The sequence below is a fragment of the Mizuhopecten yessoensis genome, unplaced genomic scaffold, assembly GCF_002113885.1.
Source record: "Mizuhopecten yessoensis strain PY_sf001 unplaced genomic scaffold, ASM211388v2 scaffold11169, whole genome shotgun sequence".
In the NCBI taxonomy this organism is placed as follows: domain Eukaryota; kingdom Metazoa; phylum Mollusca; class Bivalvia; order Pectinida; family Pectinidae; genus Mizuhopecten; species Mizuhopecten yessoensis.
This window is the reverse complement of record NW_018408914.1, coordinates 130136-151338: the sequence shown is the minus strand read 5'-3', so window position 1 is coordinate 151338 and position 21203 is coordinate 130136. Positions and strand designations below refer to the sequence as shown.

Sequence of the window (21203 nt, the reverse complement as noted above, 5' to 3'; positions counted from 1 at the left end):
TCTACCATGTGTTCAAATTTTGATAATAAAATATGTATTTTTATATTCATGATTTATATTTCATAACTTAGGGTTCTGTTGAATCCTTTGGTATCCCTCCCGCAAATGAGGTTTTGTGGGGGTATATAGGAATCACCATGTCTGTCCTTCCGTCCGTCTGTTCACGAACCTCAAAAGCACAACTCCTCCTAAACTGTATTTTTTTTGTAACTTGGCACAGTGAAAGTCCATCACATGTAGATGTGCACTATGAAAGGAATTTGCGATTTGACTGTTTTTCCTGGAGTTATAGCCCTTGAAACTTTAACAACTGATCCAGAAACCTTATAAGTGCAACTCCTCCTTAACTACTTGTTGTATTATTTTGTAACATAGCACAGTGAAAGTACATCATATGTAAATGTGCATGAAGTGATTTGTGATTGGGGTATTATACCCGCTGCAAACAAAGTTTGAAGACAAAGATAAGATGAAGGGGGAAGGGGTATATCTTTGTGATCGCTCACAGTTTCTGTAGTTACTTTATGTAGACTTAAATCTTAATATATTTATTTTTTAATACACTGTACACTGTTATACATTTTGCAGCGCAAAGTTTCGTAAGTAAGATCGTTTATATGATCAAATTTGTCAAAGACCGTTGGTTAAAAGGTTTATTCAGTAAAATGGCCTTATTAACAATAGCTAGCTAAACGATTGTCCAGTCTTGGTTCAGGTTGATATACCAGTCCATTGTGACCGGTCATAGAGGAGGTGGGTCAGTCTTACTGGAGACACGGCCCCTTGATCATTAGCTTGTGCTCTATGATTTCCTGTCCCCATATACCCAATCGTTTATCTCCATCTCTTGATTCTAATTAAAAGCATGTTCATTGGCCATGAACTTGTAATCTGTGAGGCCACTGTAGCAATAAAACATGTTTAATAGGTGACCATCACTCACTGAAGCATCACATCACATGGGCAGTTAGTACAATGACGAAAAAATGTGAAACTTTTAACGAAAAGATAAAATCTTCACATCCATTCAATTCCAGACAGATTTTATTGCTAAGCCTCTTCCCAGCTCTTATTTATGAATACATACCTTTCAAAGTGTATTAAAAGAAGCCCCGTCGGTTCATCAATATTTCACTTGAGTCTGTTTTTTCCCCCTGACTATTTATAGGGATATTTTACGGCCGTTTCTTACATGTTTATAGGTATGGCTGGTCAGGTGTAATCTGGTTAACGAACTGGACAGATTGTAAGGACGATATTGTAATGATGTTTGTCCAGACTGAACGCCTGGATATAATTCAGTCTGTTTACGTGGGGTCAGCCAGTAAATAAGATGTCTTAATCAATTCAAATGGAAGTGATGAATTTCAAATTAGCTGTTTCAGGGCAGGAATCCTTGTTGTCATTAAATTACGGTAAATGTGAATAGAATATAATAAAAATGAAATGTATCTCATGAAATTTGGATACTAGCCGTTACAAACAAGCTTTCGAAATAAGAATAAAAATGACTTTTCTACAAAAATACAATTTTAAAACTTAAAAAAAATAAAAATGGAAGGAGTGCATATAAAATTTGAGATTCAGATAAACTGCTGGTAATGGGAGTTGAGAGTTGGTAATGTTTACCGCAGTGATGACGACGACCTAGACGGGGTCAGAACACTTGTCCCCGGCGTTGATTGTGTTTTCATGGTGGATGACCACTTAAGCTGGTCTTTATATCAACTGGATAGAAGTTATTGTATTATTGTATTAAGGGCCAAACCTGTGGTGATTTAGCAATATACAGAATGCTATAGTGTGTGCAGTGCTTGAACAAAATGTACTGGACATCAAATCCTCAATCACATTATTGAAATTGCCTTGCCTGGTTAAATGGCTAAATATAATGTATATGAACTTGACCGATAAGAATCACCGGGCCAAGACTGCATTAACACCTATTGACCGATTCAGATCAGCTAGCTGCAGTAGTTATACCTGTTGAACAGGAAAGGTGTACAAATAGTTCAGGTAAGTTTTTAGCCAAGATGTGGTTTGGTGCATGTATTTATAATTGGATTGTCCAAGGTACCAAACCAATGTGGTTGATGAGTTTGTGTTGGTCGGTAGAATTCGTTAGTGGTGAAATATGTGGTGGATGTCCTGACAACAGCCCCTACTGTGATATTAATTTGACATTCTAAAATTTGGCTGAAAAGCTTCAGGATAATAGATGTTGCTGTCACTACCCTGAAGTGATGTGTCTCAAAACCTCAGACATTTTGATGGGTAATTCAGTTTTAGAATTTCAGCAATTTTATCCTTCCAAGAGGTTAGATGGTTTTGTTGAGGTGGAATAAGTGATTATCTCTGTTCCAGTATAGAACTGTCCACGGTAAGGGCATCAGAGTACAGAGGCAGGTGTTCCAGCGTTTTGAAGGTGACAGTTTGAAGGTGACATTTTGCTGTTCTGTGTATAATTACAGGATCAGGAGACATGTGATTGTTCTTCACCGTTGTCATTTGAATAAGACCCTGATCTTAATGTAACTCATACTTGCCAACTCTCCCTATTTTGGAGGGAGACTCCTGATTTCTGACCCTTTTTAGTATTTTCAACTAATCTATTAATCTGTTTCTATACCGTAAGATCTAATGATTTCATCTGAGAACAGCTCAGCATCTCCTATTTTTAGGTGTTAATTGTTTTTCCCTAGGAGGTGTTTTAAATTTTGATCGTGTGAAATCTCAACATAAAATTTCCATAGGGTTGGAAAGGATGACTATATCACAATCAAAAACAGCAACTTGAAAATAGGGTACTGGGGTGTACCCTCCCTACCCTGTCCTGTATAGTTACTGGTTACTAGGGTGTCCACTCCCCACCCTGTCCTGTATAGTTAATGGTTACTAGGGTGTACCCTCCCAACCCTGTCCTGTATAGTTACTGATTACTAGGGTGTACCCTCCCCACCCTGTCCTGTATGGTTACTGGTTACTGGGGTGTACCCTCCTCACCCTGTCCTGTATAGTTACTGGTTACTAGGGTGTCCACTCCCCACCCTGTCCTGTATAGTTACTGGGTACTAGGGTGTACCCACCTAACCCTGTCCTGTATAGTTACTGGGTACTAGGGTGTACCCTCCCCACCCTGTCCTGTATAGTTATTGGTTACTGGGGGGTACCCTCCCCACCCTATCCTGTATAGTTACTGGTTACTGGGGTGTTCCCTCCCCACCCTGTCCTGTATAGTTACTGGGTACTAGGGTGTACCCTCCCCACCCTGTCCTGTATAGTTACTGGTTACTGGGGTGTACCCTCCCCACCCTGTCCTGTATAGTAACTGGTTACTGGGGTGTACCCTCCCTACCCTGTCCTGTATAGTTACTGGTTCCTGGGGTGTACCCTCCCCACCCTGTTCTGTATAGTTACTGGTTACTGGGGGGTACCCTCCTCACCCTGTTCTGTATAGTTACTGTTTACTGGGGTGTATACCCTCCCCATCCTGACCTGTATAGTTACTGGTTACTGGTGTGTACCCTCCCCACCCTGTCCTGTATGGTTACTGGTTACTGGGGTGTACCCTCCTCACCCTGTCCTGTATAGTTACTGGGTACTAGGGTGTACCCTCCCCACCCTGTCCTGTATAGTTACTGGTTACTGGGGTGTACCCTCCTCACCCTGTTCTGTATAGTTACTGGTTACTGGGGTGTATACCCTCCCCATCCTGACCTGTATAGTTACTGGTTACTGGGGTGTACCCTCCCCACTCTGTCCTGGATAGTTACTGGTTACTGGGGTGTTCCCTCCCCACTCTGTCCTGTATAGTTACTGGTTACTGTGGTGTACCCTCCCCACCCTGTCCTGGATAGTTACTGGTTACTGGGGTGTACCCACCCCACCCTGTCCTGTATAATTACTTGTTACTGGGGTGTATACCCTCCCCACCCTGTCCTGGATAGTTACTGGTTACTGGGGTGTCCCCTCCCCACTCTGTCCTGTATAGTTACTGGGTACTGGGGGGTACCCTCCCCACCCTTTCCTGTATAGTTACTGGTTACTGTGGTGTACCCTCCCCACCCTGTCCTGTATGGTTACTGGGGTGTACCCTCCCCTCCCTGTCCTGTATAGTTACTGGTTATTGGGGTGTACCCTCCCCACTCTGTCCAGTATAGTTACTGGTTACTGGGGTGTTCCCTCCCCACTCTGTCCTGTATAGTTACTGGGTACTAGGGTGTACCGTCCCCATCCTGACCTGTATAGTTACTGGTTACTGGAGTGTACCCTCCCCACCCTGTCCTGTAAAGTTACTGGTTACTGGGGTGTACCCTCCTAACCCTGTCCTGTATAGTTACTGGGTACTGGGGTGTACCCACCCCACCCTGTCCTGTATAATTACTTGTTACTGGGGTGTATACCCTCCCAACCCTGACCTGTATAGTTACTGGATACTAGGGTGTCCCGTCCCCACTGGAGTGTAGCCTTCCCACTCCGGCTTGTATAGGTACAAGGTACTGGTGGGTACCCTGACCTGTATAGGTACGTGTACCCTCCCCACCCTGTCCTGTATGGTTACTGGGGTGTACCCTCCCCCCCCTGTCCTGTATAGTTACTGGTGACTGGGGTGTACCCTCCTCACCCTGTGCTGTATAGTTACTGGTTACTGGGTTGTACCCTCCCCACCCTGTCCTGGATAGTTACTGGTTACTGGGGTGTGCCCTCCCCACCCTGTCCTGTATACTTACTGGTTACGGGAGTGTACCCTCCCCACCCTGTCCTGGATAGTTACTGGTTACTGGGGTGTCCCCACCTCACTCTGTCCTGTATAGTTTCTGGTTACTGGGGTGTACCCACCTCCCTCTGTCCTGTATAGTTACTGGTTACTGTGGTGTACCCTCCCCACCCTGTCCTGGATAGTTACTGGTTACTGGGGTGTACCATCCCCACCCTGTCCTGTATAGTTAATGGTTACTAGGGTGTACCCTCCCCACCCTGTCCTGGATAGTTACTGGTTACTGGGGTGTCCCCACCTCACTCTGTCCTGTATAGTTACTGGGTACTAGGGTGTACCGTCCCCATCCTGACCTGTATAGTTACTGGTTACTGTGGTGTACCCTCCCCACCCTGTCCTGTCTAGTTACTGGTTACTGGGGTGTAAACCCTCCCCATCCTGCCCTGTATAGTTACTGGTTACTGGGGCGTACCCTCCCCACTCTGACCTGTATAGTTACTGGTTACTGGAGTGTATCCTCCCAACCCTGTCCTGTATAGTTACTGGTTCCTGGGGTGTATACCCTCCCCATCCTGACCTATATAGTTACTGGTTACTGGGGTGTGCCCTCCCCACCCTGTCCTGTATAGGTACTGGTTACTGGGTTGTACCCTCCCCACCCTGTCCTGTATGGTTACTGGGGTGTACCCTCCCCCCCCTGTCCTGTATAGTTACTGGTTACTAGGGTGTACCCTCCCCACCCTGTCCTGGATAGTTACTGGTTACTGGGGTGTGCCCTCCCCACCCTGTCCTGTATACTTACTGGTTACGGGAGTGTACCCTCCCCACCCTGTCCTGGATAGTTACTGGTTACTGGGGTGTTCCCTCCCCACTCTGTCCTGTATAGTTACTGGTTACTAGGGTGTACCCTCCTCACCCAATCCTGTATAGTTACTGGTTACTGCGGTGTACCCTCCTCACCCTGTTGTGTATAGTTACTGGTTACTGGGGCGTACCCTCCCCACTCTGACCTGTATAGTTACTGGTTACTGTGGTGTACCCTCCCCACCCTGTCCTGGATAGTTACTGGTTACTGGGGTGTGCCCTCCCCACCCTGTCCTGTATAGGTACTGGTTACTGGGTTGTACCCTCCCCACCCTGTCCTGGATAGTTACTGGTTACTGGGGTGTACCCTCCCCACCCAGTCCTGTATAGTTACTGGTTACTGGGGTGTACCCACCTCACTCTGTCCTGTATAGTTACTGGTTACTGGGGTGTACCCTCGCCATCCTGTCCTGTATAGATACTGGTTACTGGGGGGTACCCTCCCCACCCAGTCCTGTATAGTTACTGGTTACTATACAGGACAGAGGTGTACCCTCCCCACCCTGTCCTGGATAGTTACTGGTTACTGGGGTGTATCCTCCCCACCCTGTCCTGTATAGTTACTGGGTACTGGGGTGTACCCTCCCCACCCTGACCTGTATAGTTACTGGGTACTAGGGTGTACCCTCCCCACCCAATCATGTATATTTACTGGTTACTGGAGTGTACCCTCCCAACCCTGACCTGTATAGTTACTAGGTACTAGGGTGTACCCTCCCAACCCTCACCTGTATAGTTACTGGATACTAGGGTGTACCGTTCCCACTGGAGTGTAGCCTTCCCACCCCGGCTTGTATAGGTACAAGGTACTGGTGGGTACCCTGACCTGTATAGGTACAAGGTACTGCAGTGTAGCCTCCCCTTCCCCCGACCTGTGTAGGTACAATGTACAAGGGTGTACCCTGACCACCCCAACCTGTATAATTACAAGGTTCTAGGGTGTACCCTGACCACCCTGACCTGTATAGGTACAAGGTACTGCAGTGTAGCCTCCCCTTCCCCCGACCTGTGTAGGTACAACGTACAAGGGTGTACCCTGACCACCCCAACCTGTATAATTACAAGGTTCTAGGGTGTCCCCTGACCACCCTGACCTGTATAGGTACAAGGTACTAGGGAGTAGGCTCCCCACCATGACCTGTATAGGTACAAGTTACTAGGGTGTTGTCTCTCCACCATGACCGGTATAGGTACCAGGTACTAGGGTGTTGTCTCCCCACCATGACATGTATAGGTACAAGGTACTAGGGTGTAGCCTCCCACCTTGACCTGTATAGGTACAAGGTACTAGGGAGTAGGCTCCCCACCATGACCTGTATAGGTACAAGTTACTAGGGTGTTTTCTCCCCACCATGACATGTATAGGTACAAGGTACTAGGGTGTAGCCTCCCACCTTGACCTGTATAGGTACAAGGTACTAGGGGGTTGTCTCCCCACCATGACATGTATAGGTACAAGGTACTAGGGTATACCCTGACCACCTTGACCTGTATAGGTACAAGGTACTAGGGTGTAGTCTCCCCACCATGACCTGTATAGGTACAAGGTACTAGGGTGTTGGCTCTCCACCATGACCTGTATAGGTACAAGGTACTAGGGTGTAGTCTCCCCACCATGACCTGTATAGGTACAAGGTACTAGGGTGTAGTCTCCCCACCATGACCTGTATAGGTACAAGGTACTAGGGTGTAGTCTCCCCACCATGACCTGTATAGGTACAAGGTACTAGGGTGTAGTCTCCCCACCATGACCTGTATAGGTACAAGGTACTAGGGTGTAGTCTCCCCACCATGACCTGTATAGGTACAAGGTACTAGGGTGTAGTCTCCCCACCATGACCTGTATAGGTACAAGGTACTAGGGTGTTGTCTCCCCACCATGACCTGTATAGGTACAAGTTACTAGGGTGTAGCCTCCCCACCATGACCTGGTATATATATAAACCAACATATTTATTATTTGTAGTATAAATACTATCGGACATTTTACTCTATTTTACTATTTCTACACCCCCTCATTAGTTCTGTAACCAAGCACATTGAGATGTGGCCACTGTACTGATATACGTACAGACATTCAGTTCTAGGTTTTTGATATAGATGTCATCAAACATCTGCTGACCTGTTTTGACTCATCAAACAAATGGTGGAGAAGATAGAATTTCTTCCACCCTGGTCGTTGACAGTAGTAACCCGAGTTGTAATCATACGGCTAGGTGATGCTGTATTAGAACACAAACCAATGAAATGTCTTCTTTTGTTGGAAACTTGAGCCATATGACTGACATTCCCTGTACTTCATCTAATTATGACTTTGGTACATTGAAAAATTCGAAAAGAATCTGGTCATAATCAAACTGGTATGTTGGTCAGTGGGTGATGGGATTTGTAGTTATATCGGGAAACAGAGAAATAGCTTCTGAATTAAAAAGACAAACCAGGGTAATAAGGCTTTTTACAAGATAACATAGATTTGTTTAAAGGTTTCTTCTTGTAACACCATGAGGTGTTTGAGATTGTCAAATTAACGATAGCAAATTGCCTGAAATCACTTTGATGGTAAGGTGCTTGTTTGGAGGAGTCATCAGGAGTAAGGCTCACAATAGGTTCTTTTGTTATGAGCGATCTCATTGGGCGCCATCAAAGGCATTGCCTCACAGAGGAGCCTGGTGTGGTGGACGGGTAGAGCGAACATTATTTAAGGCTTTCCTTAGGGTAATAGTCACAGGTGAAAATCACTGCATGGGTGAGTTGTCGGCTTCGTCAATTGTTGGAGTAACAACTTGAATCGTATTTTATGTGATTGGGTCGTGTGGATGCATGCTGCATCGGCCTCCAGGGGATATCTATGTAAAGGAGTTTAGAGGTCAAACTTTAGAGGTCATAATTGTCGGATTAGACAAGGAGTTATTTGCATTACAGGTACACACTGAGGGTAGCTCGGTACATTGTAGGGTTTGTACCTTTGCATGAGTGAAATGACAAAAAATTGTTTTAAAACACAAGAGCTGTACTTGGGACTTAACCCTGGCATGTTGAACTATTTGTCACTTGGACATTAAAGTTAAGAACCTGTCAGACAGTGAACTTTTCTGTAGACCCTGTTAGGTATAGGTATTTGTCATCAGGAAATTATTTTACAAATAATACCAGGAAGGATTTACATCAGTTTATCGAGGATTTATACCAAATGGTCGTGTGTGGTGTGAAGCCAATATATTTCCTGACAGATTCGCGGAGTTTCTGAGTAATGAGCATAGAAAACAGTGACATTATCAGTGGTACATGACAGAGAATAGGGTAAGTACTGACACAGCATTCCCCACAGGATGATTGGTAACGATTTACATAAAATACAGTTTCAGAGGATAAATTCTATTTTGGAAGAAACTCACAAAATTAAATATAAATCATATTTAAAAAATAGATTTTCACAATTAGATATAAATCCTAATCAATTCTCACCAGTTAGATATCTTAGATTTTCTATATATTATAAAACCTACGTTTTAATATTTTTTAATTTTGTGGTTGGAATAATTTGAATGTGAGGTGTCATGTCATAAAGGAAATGTAATTGTCATTCCACAGGATTTTGTTTTACATTGTAATGATAAAAAATGAAACAAACAAAAAAAACATGAGGTGGGAGTAATGATCGAAACTCGGAGCATTTATGGAGTTAACTGTATTGACTTAAAGAGCTATGAAATATACAACAACTGCTGGTTGACAGAAATGATAGTTCTGAAGGTGACAATATTGATTTCTGTCAAAATATCCATAATTTTTTTTCTTTCTCCAATACATGTATTTATTTTAACAAGACTTTAGGGGGGTACCAATAATGCGGACACCCTTTGCAGTTATGACAGATAATGATTTATCAGAAAATGTGTGGTCCCTCAAGTACTTTTCAAAGTAGACATGCTTCAAACATTACAGAATTTTTACGAGTTTGTTTTAAGTGAAATGTTTTTACGTTTTTTATTGGGGTCAATGGTAGTGAAGTGCGTTGTTAGGTGAATTTACGAAATCTTAGGAGGTATGTGGTAGTACTACCTTACTGATTAGATATTAATTACCTTGCCTGTAATTAACACAGGTATGACTTACTGTAAGAATGGTGTATTTGATGTATTCTATAGGTCTAGATATATTTTTATGCTGAGTGCCTGTAAGTGTTTCTTGTATTAATCTCTTGTACAACTTTATTACCATCAACTCTTTATACTGGTCAAGGTCACACCCTACTGGGTGGTCGGGTGGCACAGTGGGTAACCTACTCGCTCGCCTTTACTAAGATGGCCGGGGTTAGATTCCTGATCAGACGTGAAAAGGTATGGGGTCACCTTCCCAACTACAAAGTTTTTTCAGGTACTCCAGTTTTCTCACACATTAAGACCCACGTCGCGATAACATCCAGGACATCAAGATAGATGGATAAAAGTTAACTTGTTTCATTATTGTTGTAAAGTATTTATATATAAGGTCCCTTTATGGCTTCATCTGGTGGTTGGTCTGCCCATGTGCTCCTTCCAGCAGTTAGCCTACCCATGTGGCTCCCTCTGGTGGTTGGCCTGCCCATGTGGTTCCTTGTAGTTGATGACTTTTCAATTTATCCCCCCTATTTTGCCTATTAGTGGATTCGCCCATCCCGTCCTGTTGATCATGTGACATATGCTCTTTTCTTCTCTCCTGTTTGCCTATTAGTGGACATGCCTATCCCGTCTTGTTGATCANAAAGGTCCCTTCAGTGTTTGCCTATTAGTGGATTCGCCCATCCCGTCTTGTTGATCATGTGACATGCTCTTTTCCTCTTTCCTGTTTGCCTATTAGTGGACATGCCTATCCCGTCTTGCTGATCACGTGACAACATGCTCTTTCCCCCTTTCCTGTTTGCCTATTAGTGGACATGCCTATCCCGTCTTGTTGATCATGTGACATGCTCTTTTCCCCTTTCCTGTTCGCCTATTAGTGGAGATCACGTGACATGCTCTTTTCCCCTTTCCTGTTCGCCTGTTAGTGGACATGCCATGCCTATCATATCTTGTTGATCACGTGACATGCTCTTTTCCTCTCTCCTGTTTGCCTATTAGAGGACATGCCCATCCCGTCCTGTTGATCATGTGACAACATGCTATTTTCCTCTCTCCTGTTTGCCTTTTAATGGACATGCCATGCCTATCATGTCTTGTTGATCACGTGACATGCTCTTTTCCCCTTTCCTGTTTGCCTATTAGAGGACATGCCTATCCCGTCCTGTTGATCACGTGACATGCTATTTTCCTCTTTCCTGTTCGCCTATTAGTTGAGTAGCACATCCTGTCTGATTGATGGCCTGAATGCACCAAGGTTTTAGTGCACGTCCTTCTAAAATAGATTTGAACAAGTTGAACCACCGACTGTAAATACCTTTATTTCATCTGTCGTTTCCATAGAATCTTAAGGATTTGTTTGAACAGAATACTGCACATTTCAAATGATATAAATAACTGTTAAAATGTCTTTATATGCTTAGATTACTAGACAGTTTTGAATCATCTTACAGATATAAAATCAGGCCTTGAGGAATTATGTAGTAAAACCAAAGCAGTTTAAATATCAGCTGAGATTTTGGTGACAATCCAGGATGTCTTTACTGTGTAACAGTGTTTGAGGTTTATAAGGGTGGGGTTACAAACTGACATGTGTAGAATTCTTCAACCACTGTTAAGCATCGGGTGATTATGTCATTAAGGAATAATATGGTGTTGAATGGCCCCACCCCTCCCAGGTTTGACCCGCAGGTTAAACATGCGAGTTACACACCCAGAACTGCTTACATAACCAGATGTGACTTTGTGAGGGGTTTTATATGCTTTCACATACAGATACAGACATCAGATTGGAGAACAGTATGCCTTATATGATGACATACTGTAAAACTTGACACTAATACTTTAGCTCGTGAAGTAAGGAACCATTTCAAACACATTCACTTTGTTAAGAATTGAAGTAATTTTTGCTTGCTCTAGCTCAATATGTGTATAAATTTAGTTTAAAAATTGAGAGACATTTGGCCGTGTCATTCACCCCACCTAAGACGACTCGTGTGAAGTAGCCATTGTATAGTTAAAATGCGATAAAATTGCTGATAATATCTTGACAGAATTTTACAAAATTTTGCACCCAATTTGATCTCTTCCCCCTGTTCATTGTAAGAGGTTACTAAGTGGGCTGAACTTCCACAAAATATTGTGAGATCCTGTTCAGTGTATAGGTATTTTTTTTTGTATTTTCAAAGACAACTGGTTCAATAAGATGTCATCCCATATTAAAGGCATCTTTCCCTGGTGTAATAAAACTATCTGCAGGGAAATGTTAGTGGACCGCAGAATGCAGCAATTATTTTAACGTTGTAATAAGATCATTTATCAAATTCAAAACACTCCTGTTATTAGGAATTTCAATGCTTATTAGCAGAAAAAGGGGTATTCACTTATATAATATTTTTTACCATTGACATATATTTGTACCAGAAATGAATTAACCAGAGGTATGATATTTGAGGCTAGGTACACATGTTGTAGAGCTAGTGTTACCGTGTTGACAGTAACTGGAGATACTGGCACACACAGGATTATGTCAAAGATTGAATTTGACTCATCGTTGATAAATCTAAAATAAATTGAATTTTTCTGTTTGTGTGTCAGTGGAAATGAGCCAATTAGTAGTGACATATGTTTATTATACATGGGATTGAGATATAACTTAAAATTTAGACAAGTTTCAAATTTCAGGTACCACCTTCTTCTGTCCCCATAAGTAAAGCTGTACTCGCTAATAAGGACAATCAGGCTATTTCTGACATTTTGTTCTGATAGCTAGACAAAACAAATGTCATTTAGTACACTAATCTGAGTTAAGATCTAGATATATATACCTGTAAGTACAGTAATCATCCTGTCAGAGTTGATACTAGTGAGTTATCTGTAAAGATGAGGTACCTGTAAAGACGAGGTATCTGTACAGGTGAGATATCTGTACAGATGAGGTATCTGTAAAGACGAGGTATCTGTACAGGGTAGGTATCTATACATGTGAAATATCTGTACAGGTGAGATACTTGTACAGGATAGGTATCTATACAGGTGAGATATCTGTACAGGTGAGCTATCTGTACAGGTGAGATATCTGTAATGTGAGATATCTGTACAGGTGAGATACTTGTACAGAATAGGTATCTATACAGGGGAGATATCTGTACAGGTGAGATACTTGTACAGGATAGGTATCTGTACAGGTGAGATACCTATCCTGTACAAGTATCTCACCTGTATAGATACCTATCCTGTACAAGTATCTCACCTGAACAGATATCTCACCTGTATAGATACCTATCCTGTACAAGTATCTCACCTATATAGATATCTATCCTGTACAAGTACCTCACCCGTATAGATACCTATCCTGTACAAGTATCTCACCTGAACAGATATCTCACCTGTATAGATACCTATCCTGTACAAGTATCTCACCTGTACAGATATCTATACAGGTGAGATATCTATACAGGTGAGATACTTGTACAGGATAAGTATATATACAGGTGAGATATCTATACAGGTGAGATATCTGTACAGGTGAGATACTTGTACAGGATAGGTATCTATTCAGTGAGATATCTGTACAGGTGAGATACTTGTACAGGATAGGTATCTATTCAGTGAGATATCTGTACAGGTGAGATACCTGTACAGGATAGGTATCTATACATGTAGGTGAGATATCTGTACACGTGAGATACTTGTACAGGATAGGTATCTATACAGATGAGATATCTGTACAGGTGAGATACCTGTACAGGATAGGTATCTATACATGTAGGTGAGATATCTGTACAGGTGAGATTCTTGTACAGGATAGGTATCTATTCAGTGAGATATCTGTACAGGGGAGATACTTGTACAGGATAGGTATCTATATCGGTGAGATACTTGTACAGGATAGGTATATCTATACAGGTGAAATATCTGTACAGGTGAGATACTTGTCCAGGATAGGTATCTATACAGGTGAGCTATTTTTACAGGTGAGATACTTGTACAGAATAGGGATCTATACAGGTGAGATATCTGTACAGGGGAGATACTTGTACAGGATAGGTATCTATTCAGTGAGACATCTGTACAGGTGAGATACTTGTACATGATAGGTATCTATACAGGTGAGATACTTGTACAGAATAGGGATCTATACAGGTGAGATATCTGTACAGGGGAGATACTTGGACAGGATAGGTATCTATACAGGTGAGATATCTATACAGGTGAGATACTCGTACAGGATAGGTATCTATACATGTAGGTGAGATATCTGTACAGGTGAGATACTTGTACAGGATAGGTATCTATACGGGTGAGGTACTTGTACAGGATAGATATCTATATAGGTGAGATACTTGTACAGGATAGGTATCTATATAGGTGAGATACTTGTACAGGATAGGTATCTATACATGTAGGTGAGCTATCTGTACAGGTGAGATACTTGTACAGCATAGGCATCTATACATGTAGGTGAGATATCTGTACAGGTGAGATACTTGTACAGGATACGTATCTATATAGGTGAGATATCTGTACAGGTGAGATACTTGTACAGGATAGGTATCTATACATGTAAGTGAGATATCTGTACAGGTGAGATACTTGTACAGGATAGGTATCTATATAGGTGAGATATCTGTATAGGTGAGATACTTGTACAGGATAGGTATCTATACAGGTGAGATACTTGTACAGGATAGGTATCTTTACAAGTATCTCACCTGTACAGATATCTAACCTAACTGTACAGGTTAGATACCTATAAAGGTGAGGTACCTGTGCATGTGAGATACTTAAACAGTTGAGATACCTAAACAGGTGAGGTACCTGTACAAAGATGAATTTTTTTTGCTGGTTAGATACCTCATGAGGAGGTCTGATCAGTGTATTTTGTGTGTGTATTGCTACTCATATAATCCTTTAACACTTTGCTTTTTACCCATGACACAAAAATTGTGTCTCCAAGTCTTTTAAACAGATTGTGTTGTTAATTATTGAATTCTATTGGTATCATGTGTTTCAATATTGGACTTTTGTGACAGCTACTAACCCTATTAAACTGTTCAGAAGTGTGTGTGACAGTTGTGGTACTGGCACTACCTTACTCCATACATCAGACGTCCGTAAGATTGGTGATAAGGAATAATTAAGATGTAATGGGGTTTTATCCATTGGACAGTTAACTGTATATCTATTTTCCTTATAACATTAGCAGGTATATCTTAGATAGGATTTTAAATATCCATTATGGATCCAGTTAAATGTTACCTCTGTTGTGACACATGAAATATCATACATAATATCGTAACATTACCATCCTTAAGTTCATATACCAGACACTACAATTGGCTGTTGCTATGAAAGGAACTAGAGAATTTGTTCCCAATTGCAGATTCTAAGTGAAAGTTTCAACTTAATGCAGTTCTTTGCCTTCTCCGCTTTTTCTAGTTCCATTTTTGTTCCACATATCTTTACCAAGGGCCATGCATGTATGAGACAAGTTGACCTTCTTTGCCATATGCTTCCCCTAGATTGGTAATATGTCCCTGTATCTAGGACTTAATCATTTAGTTGGAGGTAAAAAAGAAATAATATATCACAAAAGGACAAAATAAAACCTCTAAGTTGTTACAAAAAACCTGAGGAAACACGGCGGATGAGACATCAATACAGATGGATACACTGTTTCATGGCGACTAAACCTCATGGCCGATTTCTCCAGCAACATAAATCATAAAGAGAAATATTCTTTGACAGTTCTCAAATTTCACAGAATAATTCTGGATGTTTTAAATTTGTTATAAGTAAGCAGGTGAAGACTTGGGCCCCTGAGGAGACTGGGCCCCTGAGTGAGGAGACTGGGCCCCTGAGGAGACTGGGCCCCTGAGTGAGGAGACTGGGCCCCTGAGGAGACTATTAAATATTAGGACAGTGGTATAAATGTAGAAGAACTAGATAGCTCAATTGGGTAGAGCGTCAGCTGTCCGGTTTGGAGGTCCTGGGTTCAAATCCTTATCTGGCTCCATCTTCAAGCCTATCTGTAATCAAATATAAACTTAGGTTTACATCAGTATGTCATTAAAACACTCATCGTAAACGAATAATATTCAAGAGATAGTCAACAATGTGCAGTTTGTCATAGTGTTATTTGATATGCATTTTACATTCAAAAACAGATCGGGCAAGTTTTGCGGCACTTTAGTTTATAAATGTAGGAAACAGCACAAGTGCCAATACATGGAGACATATAGGCACTCAGAAATGTCTGGTTACCAGTATGTCACGCTGGATTTCACAAAGCTTTTAACGCCATTCAGCAAAAATAAGTAGGGGTGATGAATTGTTATCAAATTGATTCTTTTGTAAAAGGTTCACCATGGCCCCCCCTCCCTCCCCTCCCTCCCATGCCGCTTCCTTCTGATTGTCATCACACATTTTGATCAATCTACACACTAAATCTCAGTGAAGTTTGCTACAGTAAAATTGTCTGTGGTAAATCTAGAGGATAGAATAAATCTTAATCCCGGAAACTGATGGACCTTTTGTATAAGCTAGTTGGTAATTGAAGTAAATGTGTTGTCACTTTGGTACCAAATTGAAATTAATAACTGGTATGTCGTTGTGTACACAAGTGGAATGTAGAATAAATATATTCCATTAGTAATGATGGCGTGTTGATAGATATGTGTAGTGTCGGCACTACATGTATAACAACTTAATGTGAGCCTGTTTATATCATCTATCTTGATATGTCAATTGGCTGTCAATGTTTTAAATCTTTTTTGTATAAATTTACACCCATTAATTTCGCTGTGATGATTTATATGTTCACACATATGACAATGCTGTTTTTCCATGTCACATGGTTTGCTTTATTTTTTGGCCTTCAAATGACTGGTGCTTCATCAAACTTAAAAGAGACTTTTCTGAAAAATAAATTGCCAGTACCGTGAAATCTCATTATACTGCTATCATCTGTTCAACAAGATTTTGGCATTATAAAGGGGTTTGATTATTCATCATTGAGAGCGAGTAATCATTGAGGGCGATTATTTATCATTGAGAGCGAGTAATCATTGAGGGCGATTATTCATCATTGAGAGCGAGTAATCATTGAGGGCGATTATTCATCATTAAGGATGAAGTATAAAGGAATTATTACGAATAAAGGAAAAGGATAATTAAAAATATGTTGGAAGTAAGGGGAAAAGGCGGTAAATAGGATAAGGGGCATTGTGTCAAGGTTTTACTGTAGTTCTTAATCAGAATTTTATTTAGGAAGATGATTATTATCTTTTCACGTATTGACAGATTTATGTTTACATTTATTTGAACTCATGATTTCAGATATTTCAAGAAAAGAACACAATTGTCAGAATTCAATGCATCTTGGTCAAGCTGTGTGATATGGAAAATTGGTTCCTGTGTAAAAGAAAAACAATGTAAACATGATAAAAGATCAGTGATATCCTGATATATTCAGAAGTATCTAGGGAACAGCAGTATCATGTACGGTCAGTAAGAGACACTTGGCACATATAATACCAAATCCTGGTCTGTCCAGTTGCTAATTGGAAAGAATATCTTTCTCAATAGTATGATTTGGAGAGTATTTTTTTCTCCGACTCATCTTCCTAAAATATTTCTGTTGACATCACTTATATTTTTGTAATCAATTGTATGAGGCCGCTTTTACTTGGATTAAGATGAATGCATGATTATTCCTGGTAAAACAGGGGAGATAAATCTGTCTAGTGTGAGGGAGCAATATACAGGACCTTTGTGCCTGTTGCACTATTATACATTTGACAGCTTTACATTTGTATTACAAGTACAATGCTTTAGTGGCACAATACTCCATCACCTACCATCAGCTGTTATAGCTAGTGTCAACGCCACCACACTGTAAACAAATGGTGTTAACTACTTGTAAAGGTCTGTGGTAGGTACACCGACGGTGACCTCCTTTACTTGTATTGTCAGTACTCTGTCCGAATTCCGGATCTAGATAATTAGTTTTTGGGTGGGTTAAGGACTTGCTAGTAACCGTAAAGTACATCACATCTTTTAACTGCGGTCAAACCTGTCGACATATCATAACAGCATCCACAAAAAGTAACACGAAATCAGTTACACTTGTCATGCTAATTTTAAATTAGACCTAAGATTTATAGTATGGTAGGCGGCTAGCTTTTTCAATCTATATGACTTTGTTCTTATTGAATTTCTGTTCAGGTTAATTTGTGAGGTAAAAATTAGTTTCGGTCATAGAATTTGGTAATCAATCTTGTGACTACATCCTGTTTGGTTACCTGTTCACTCCTGCTGTATGTACTTCAGTATCGTAGATCTGGCCATCTGTCACTGATAGCTATTATGTTGAGTTCAGGAGGGTAGCTACATCCTGTGGAAGTGCATGTTGTTGCACCTCATCACTGAAATGATTTCATACTTGTCAATGCACCTCGTCATTGCAGTGACCACATGTTTTGGAAACCATCAGTGTACTGAAAATGAACTCTCTGTAACTGTTGATAACAACAAGAGTAGAATCTTCATAAATGAATCAAGATACCGATACATATTATAAAAGTCTAGATGTTATTCCCTTGCCATGGGGAAGAATCTAACTTATGCTACCTTACTGAAGTATGACTTCTTCACTAAAAACCTGTAAGGGTGAAGGTACCTTATTATGAGTTCCACATTAGAAACCTGTTAAAGCTATATGCTACCTTACACAAGTAGGAATCTCCTTTATTAAAGATTTCCACATCATACTTGCACACTGTCTCTAAGCGTGGACGTTTTAAGGGGTTTGTTAATTAGTTGGTAACATATTTTGATAGTTAACAAGACTTAATGTATCTTAAAACATTCTGGTAATATCTGAATTATCGGAAACAAAATTAAGGGAGGTAACTCATATTTAACACAGGAAATATTTATTAGGAAGCATAGAAACTAAGGCAGTTGTTTTTGTCCCCAACAAGTGCTTCAGGAGGAGATTGTAAAACTTTTTGAATCCTTCTGTTAGTCATACATTTGGTGTCTTATTGGCTGCTTGAATTTTGACAAAAGATATGTTTTGGAATGGTACAGATGGTTTAACAGATGTGAGATATAACATAAGTAACATTGTTCCTAATGTTGCCCAATGACTGGTACGGGACTAAGGAACATTGTTCCTAATGGTGCCTTATGACTGGTACGGGGCTAAGTAACATTGTTCCTAATGTTGCCCAATGACTGGTACGGGACTAAGTAACATTGTTCCTAATGTTGCCCAATGACTGGTACGGGACTAAGTAACATTGTTCCTAATGTTGCCCAATGACTGGTACGGGACTAAGTTACATTGTTCCTAATGGTGCCCACTGACTGGTACGGGACTAAGTTACATTGTTCCTAATGTTGCCCAATGACTGGTACGGGACTAAATAACATTGTTCCTAATGTTGCCCAATGACTGGTACGGGACTAAGTAACATTGTTCCTAATGTTGCCCAATGACTGGTACGGGACTAAGTAACATTGTTCCTAATGTTGCCCAATGACTGGTACGGGACTAAGTAACATTGTTCCTAATGTTGCCCAATGACTGGTACGGGACTAAGTAACATTGTTCCTAATGGTGCCCACTGACTGGTACGGGACTAAGTTACATTGTTCCTAATGTTGCCCAATGACTGGTACGGGACTAAGTAACATTGTTCCTAATGTTGCCCAATGACTGGTACGGGACTAAGTAACATTGTTCCTAATGTTGCCCAATGACTGGTACGGGACTAAGTAACATTGTTCCTAATGTTGCCCAATGACTGGTACGGGACTAAGTAACATTGTTCCTAATGTTGCCCAATGACTGGTACGGGACTAAGTAACATTGTTCCTAATGTTGCCCAATGACTGGTACGGGACTAAGTAACATTGTTCCTAATGTTGCCCAATGACTGGTACGGGACTAAGTTACATTGTTCCTAATGGTGCCCACTGACTGGTACGGGACTAAGTTACATTGTTCCTAATGTTGCCCAATGACTGGTACGGGACTAAGTAACATTGTTCCTAATGTTGCCCAATGACTGGTACGGGACTAAGTAACATTGTTCCTAATGTTGCCCAATGACTGGTACGGGGCTAAGTAACATTGTTCCTAATGGTGCCCACTGACTGGTACGGGACTAAGTTACATTTTTCCTAATGTTGCCCAATGACTGGTATGGGGCTAAGTAACATTGTTCCTAATGTTGCCAAATGACTGGTACGGGACTAAATAACATTGTTCCTAATGTTGCCCAAGGACTGGTACGGGGCTAAGTAACATTGTTCCTAATGTTGCCAAATGACTGGTACGGGACTAAATAACATTGTTCCTAATGTTGCCCAATGACTGGTACAGGGCTAAGTAACATTGTTCCTAATGGGGCCCACTGACTGGTACGGGACTAAGTAACATTGTTCCTAATGTTGCCCAATGACTGGTATGGGACTAGGGATAGCACTAGCACTTTGTCTTGTTTACTTTAATTTTTGTCAATAAATTACTAGTATAATGTGTTTATCTCTATCTTGGCTGAAGGTGAAATATATTGGTATGGGGTATATAATAATACATTGATTTTAATTAGATGCTGTCATGGTTGAGAAGAAGAATTTATCAGTAGATACAAATCACACATACAGTTCTAAAGTTATGTTAAATTATATTTCAAGAAGGTTCCCTGCTTACATATAATGTTCATTGCACTTTTTTATGGTGTGATCTGGCGCCTGAGGCTCTTCTGTATTCTATAGAGAAGTGTGCTGGCCCCTTTATACAGCGCTGCAGTTAGAAGACCTAATTATCCGATATCTACTTCATCTTAATGTAACTGTTGTGAATCTTTTAACAAGTTTATCTAACAAGCATTCTTACTGAAATGTGTTTTTACATGAATCTCTTATGTTTGTTTCTTATAAAAATATGCATTATCCTGCCCGATCCGTCATGCTGAGATGTGTCTTTACTTGAACCTCGCACGTTTATGTGTTATAACATAAAAATATGCGTTATCTTTCCTGATCCATCACGCAATTCAATAAAAAAAAATGTTAAAACTTTCAAGAATGTATGATTTGCTAACATATTTTTTGCATTTCACAATGAACATTAAAATATTTATTGACTTTTTTTGTTTTTGTTAAAGAATCCTCTGAGTTTCCACAAGTAAGACATAGAGTTTTGAGAGCTGGTCTAGTTAATGTGCTGATATAGTTTATGTACTTGACAGTTTAAACATGTAAAATTATAATTATAATGAAAATTACTTCTGTTTACAATGAAGTGATTTAGCAGGAAAGTCATGACAGTACGTTCTGTTATGAATGTAAAGAATTACCAGGTAAATTGTATGTGTAAGAATAGATAGTTTGGTTCATTTGTGGTTTATATTCCATGAACAGCTATAATCATTTAACTCATTCACCCCTGAAGTTTCATAATAAACTATTCCAACCTTTGAATTGGAAGAGTTCAAAAGTGTCTTCAG

General features: G+C 40.6%; 1 protein-coding gene across 4 annotated transcripts in view; it reads left to right on the top strand.

Annotated features, from left to right (window-relative positions):
* The window catches only part of LOC110467302 (rho GTPase-activating protein 20-like), a 205410-nt gene that overhangs the window by 55357 nt on the left and 128850 nt on the right, over positions 1 to 21203 (top strand). The window contains exon 1 of one of the 4 annotated variants that reach the window (XM_021524379.1): positions 8852 to 8881. The exons of the other annotated variants lie outside the window; for them this stretch is intronic. Within the exon in view, the coding sequence (XP_021380054.1) occupies positions 8867 to 8881 (15 nt within the window). The 5' untranslated portion in view covers positions 8852 to 8866. Of the gene's footprint in view, positions 1 to 8851; positions 8882 to 21203 lie in introns of those variants that run through there. 4 annotated transcript variants of the gene reach the window in all.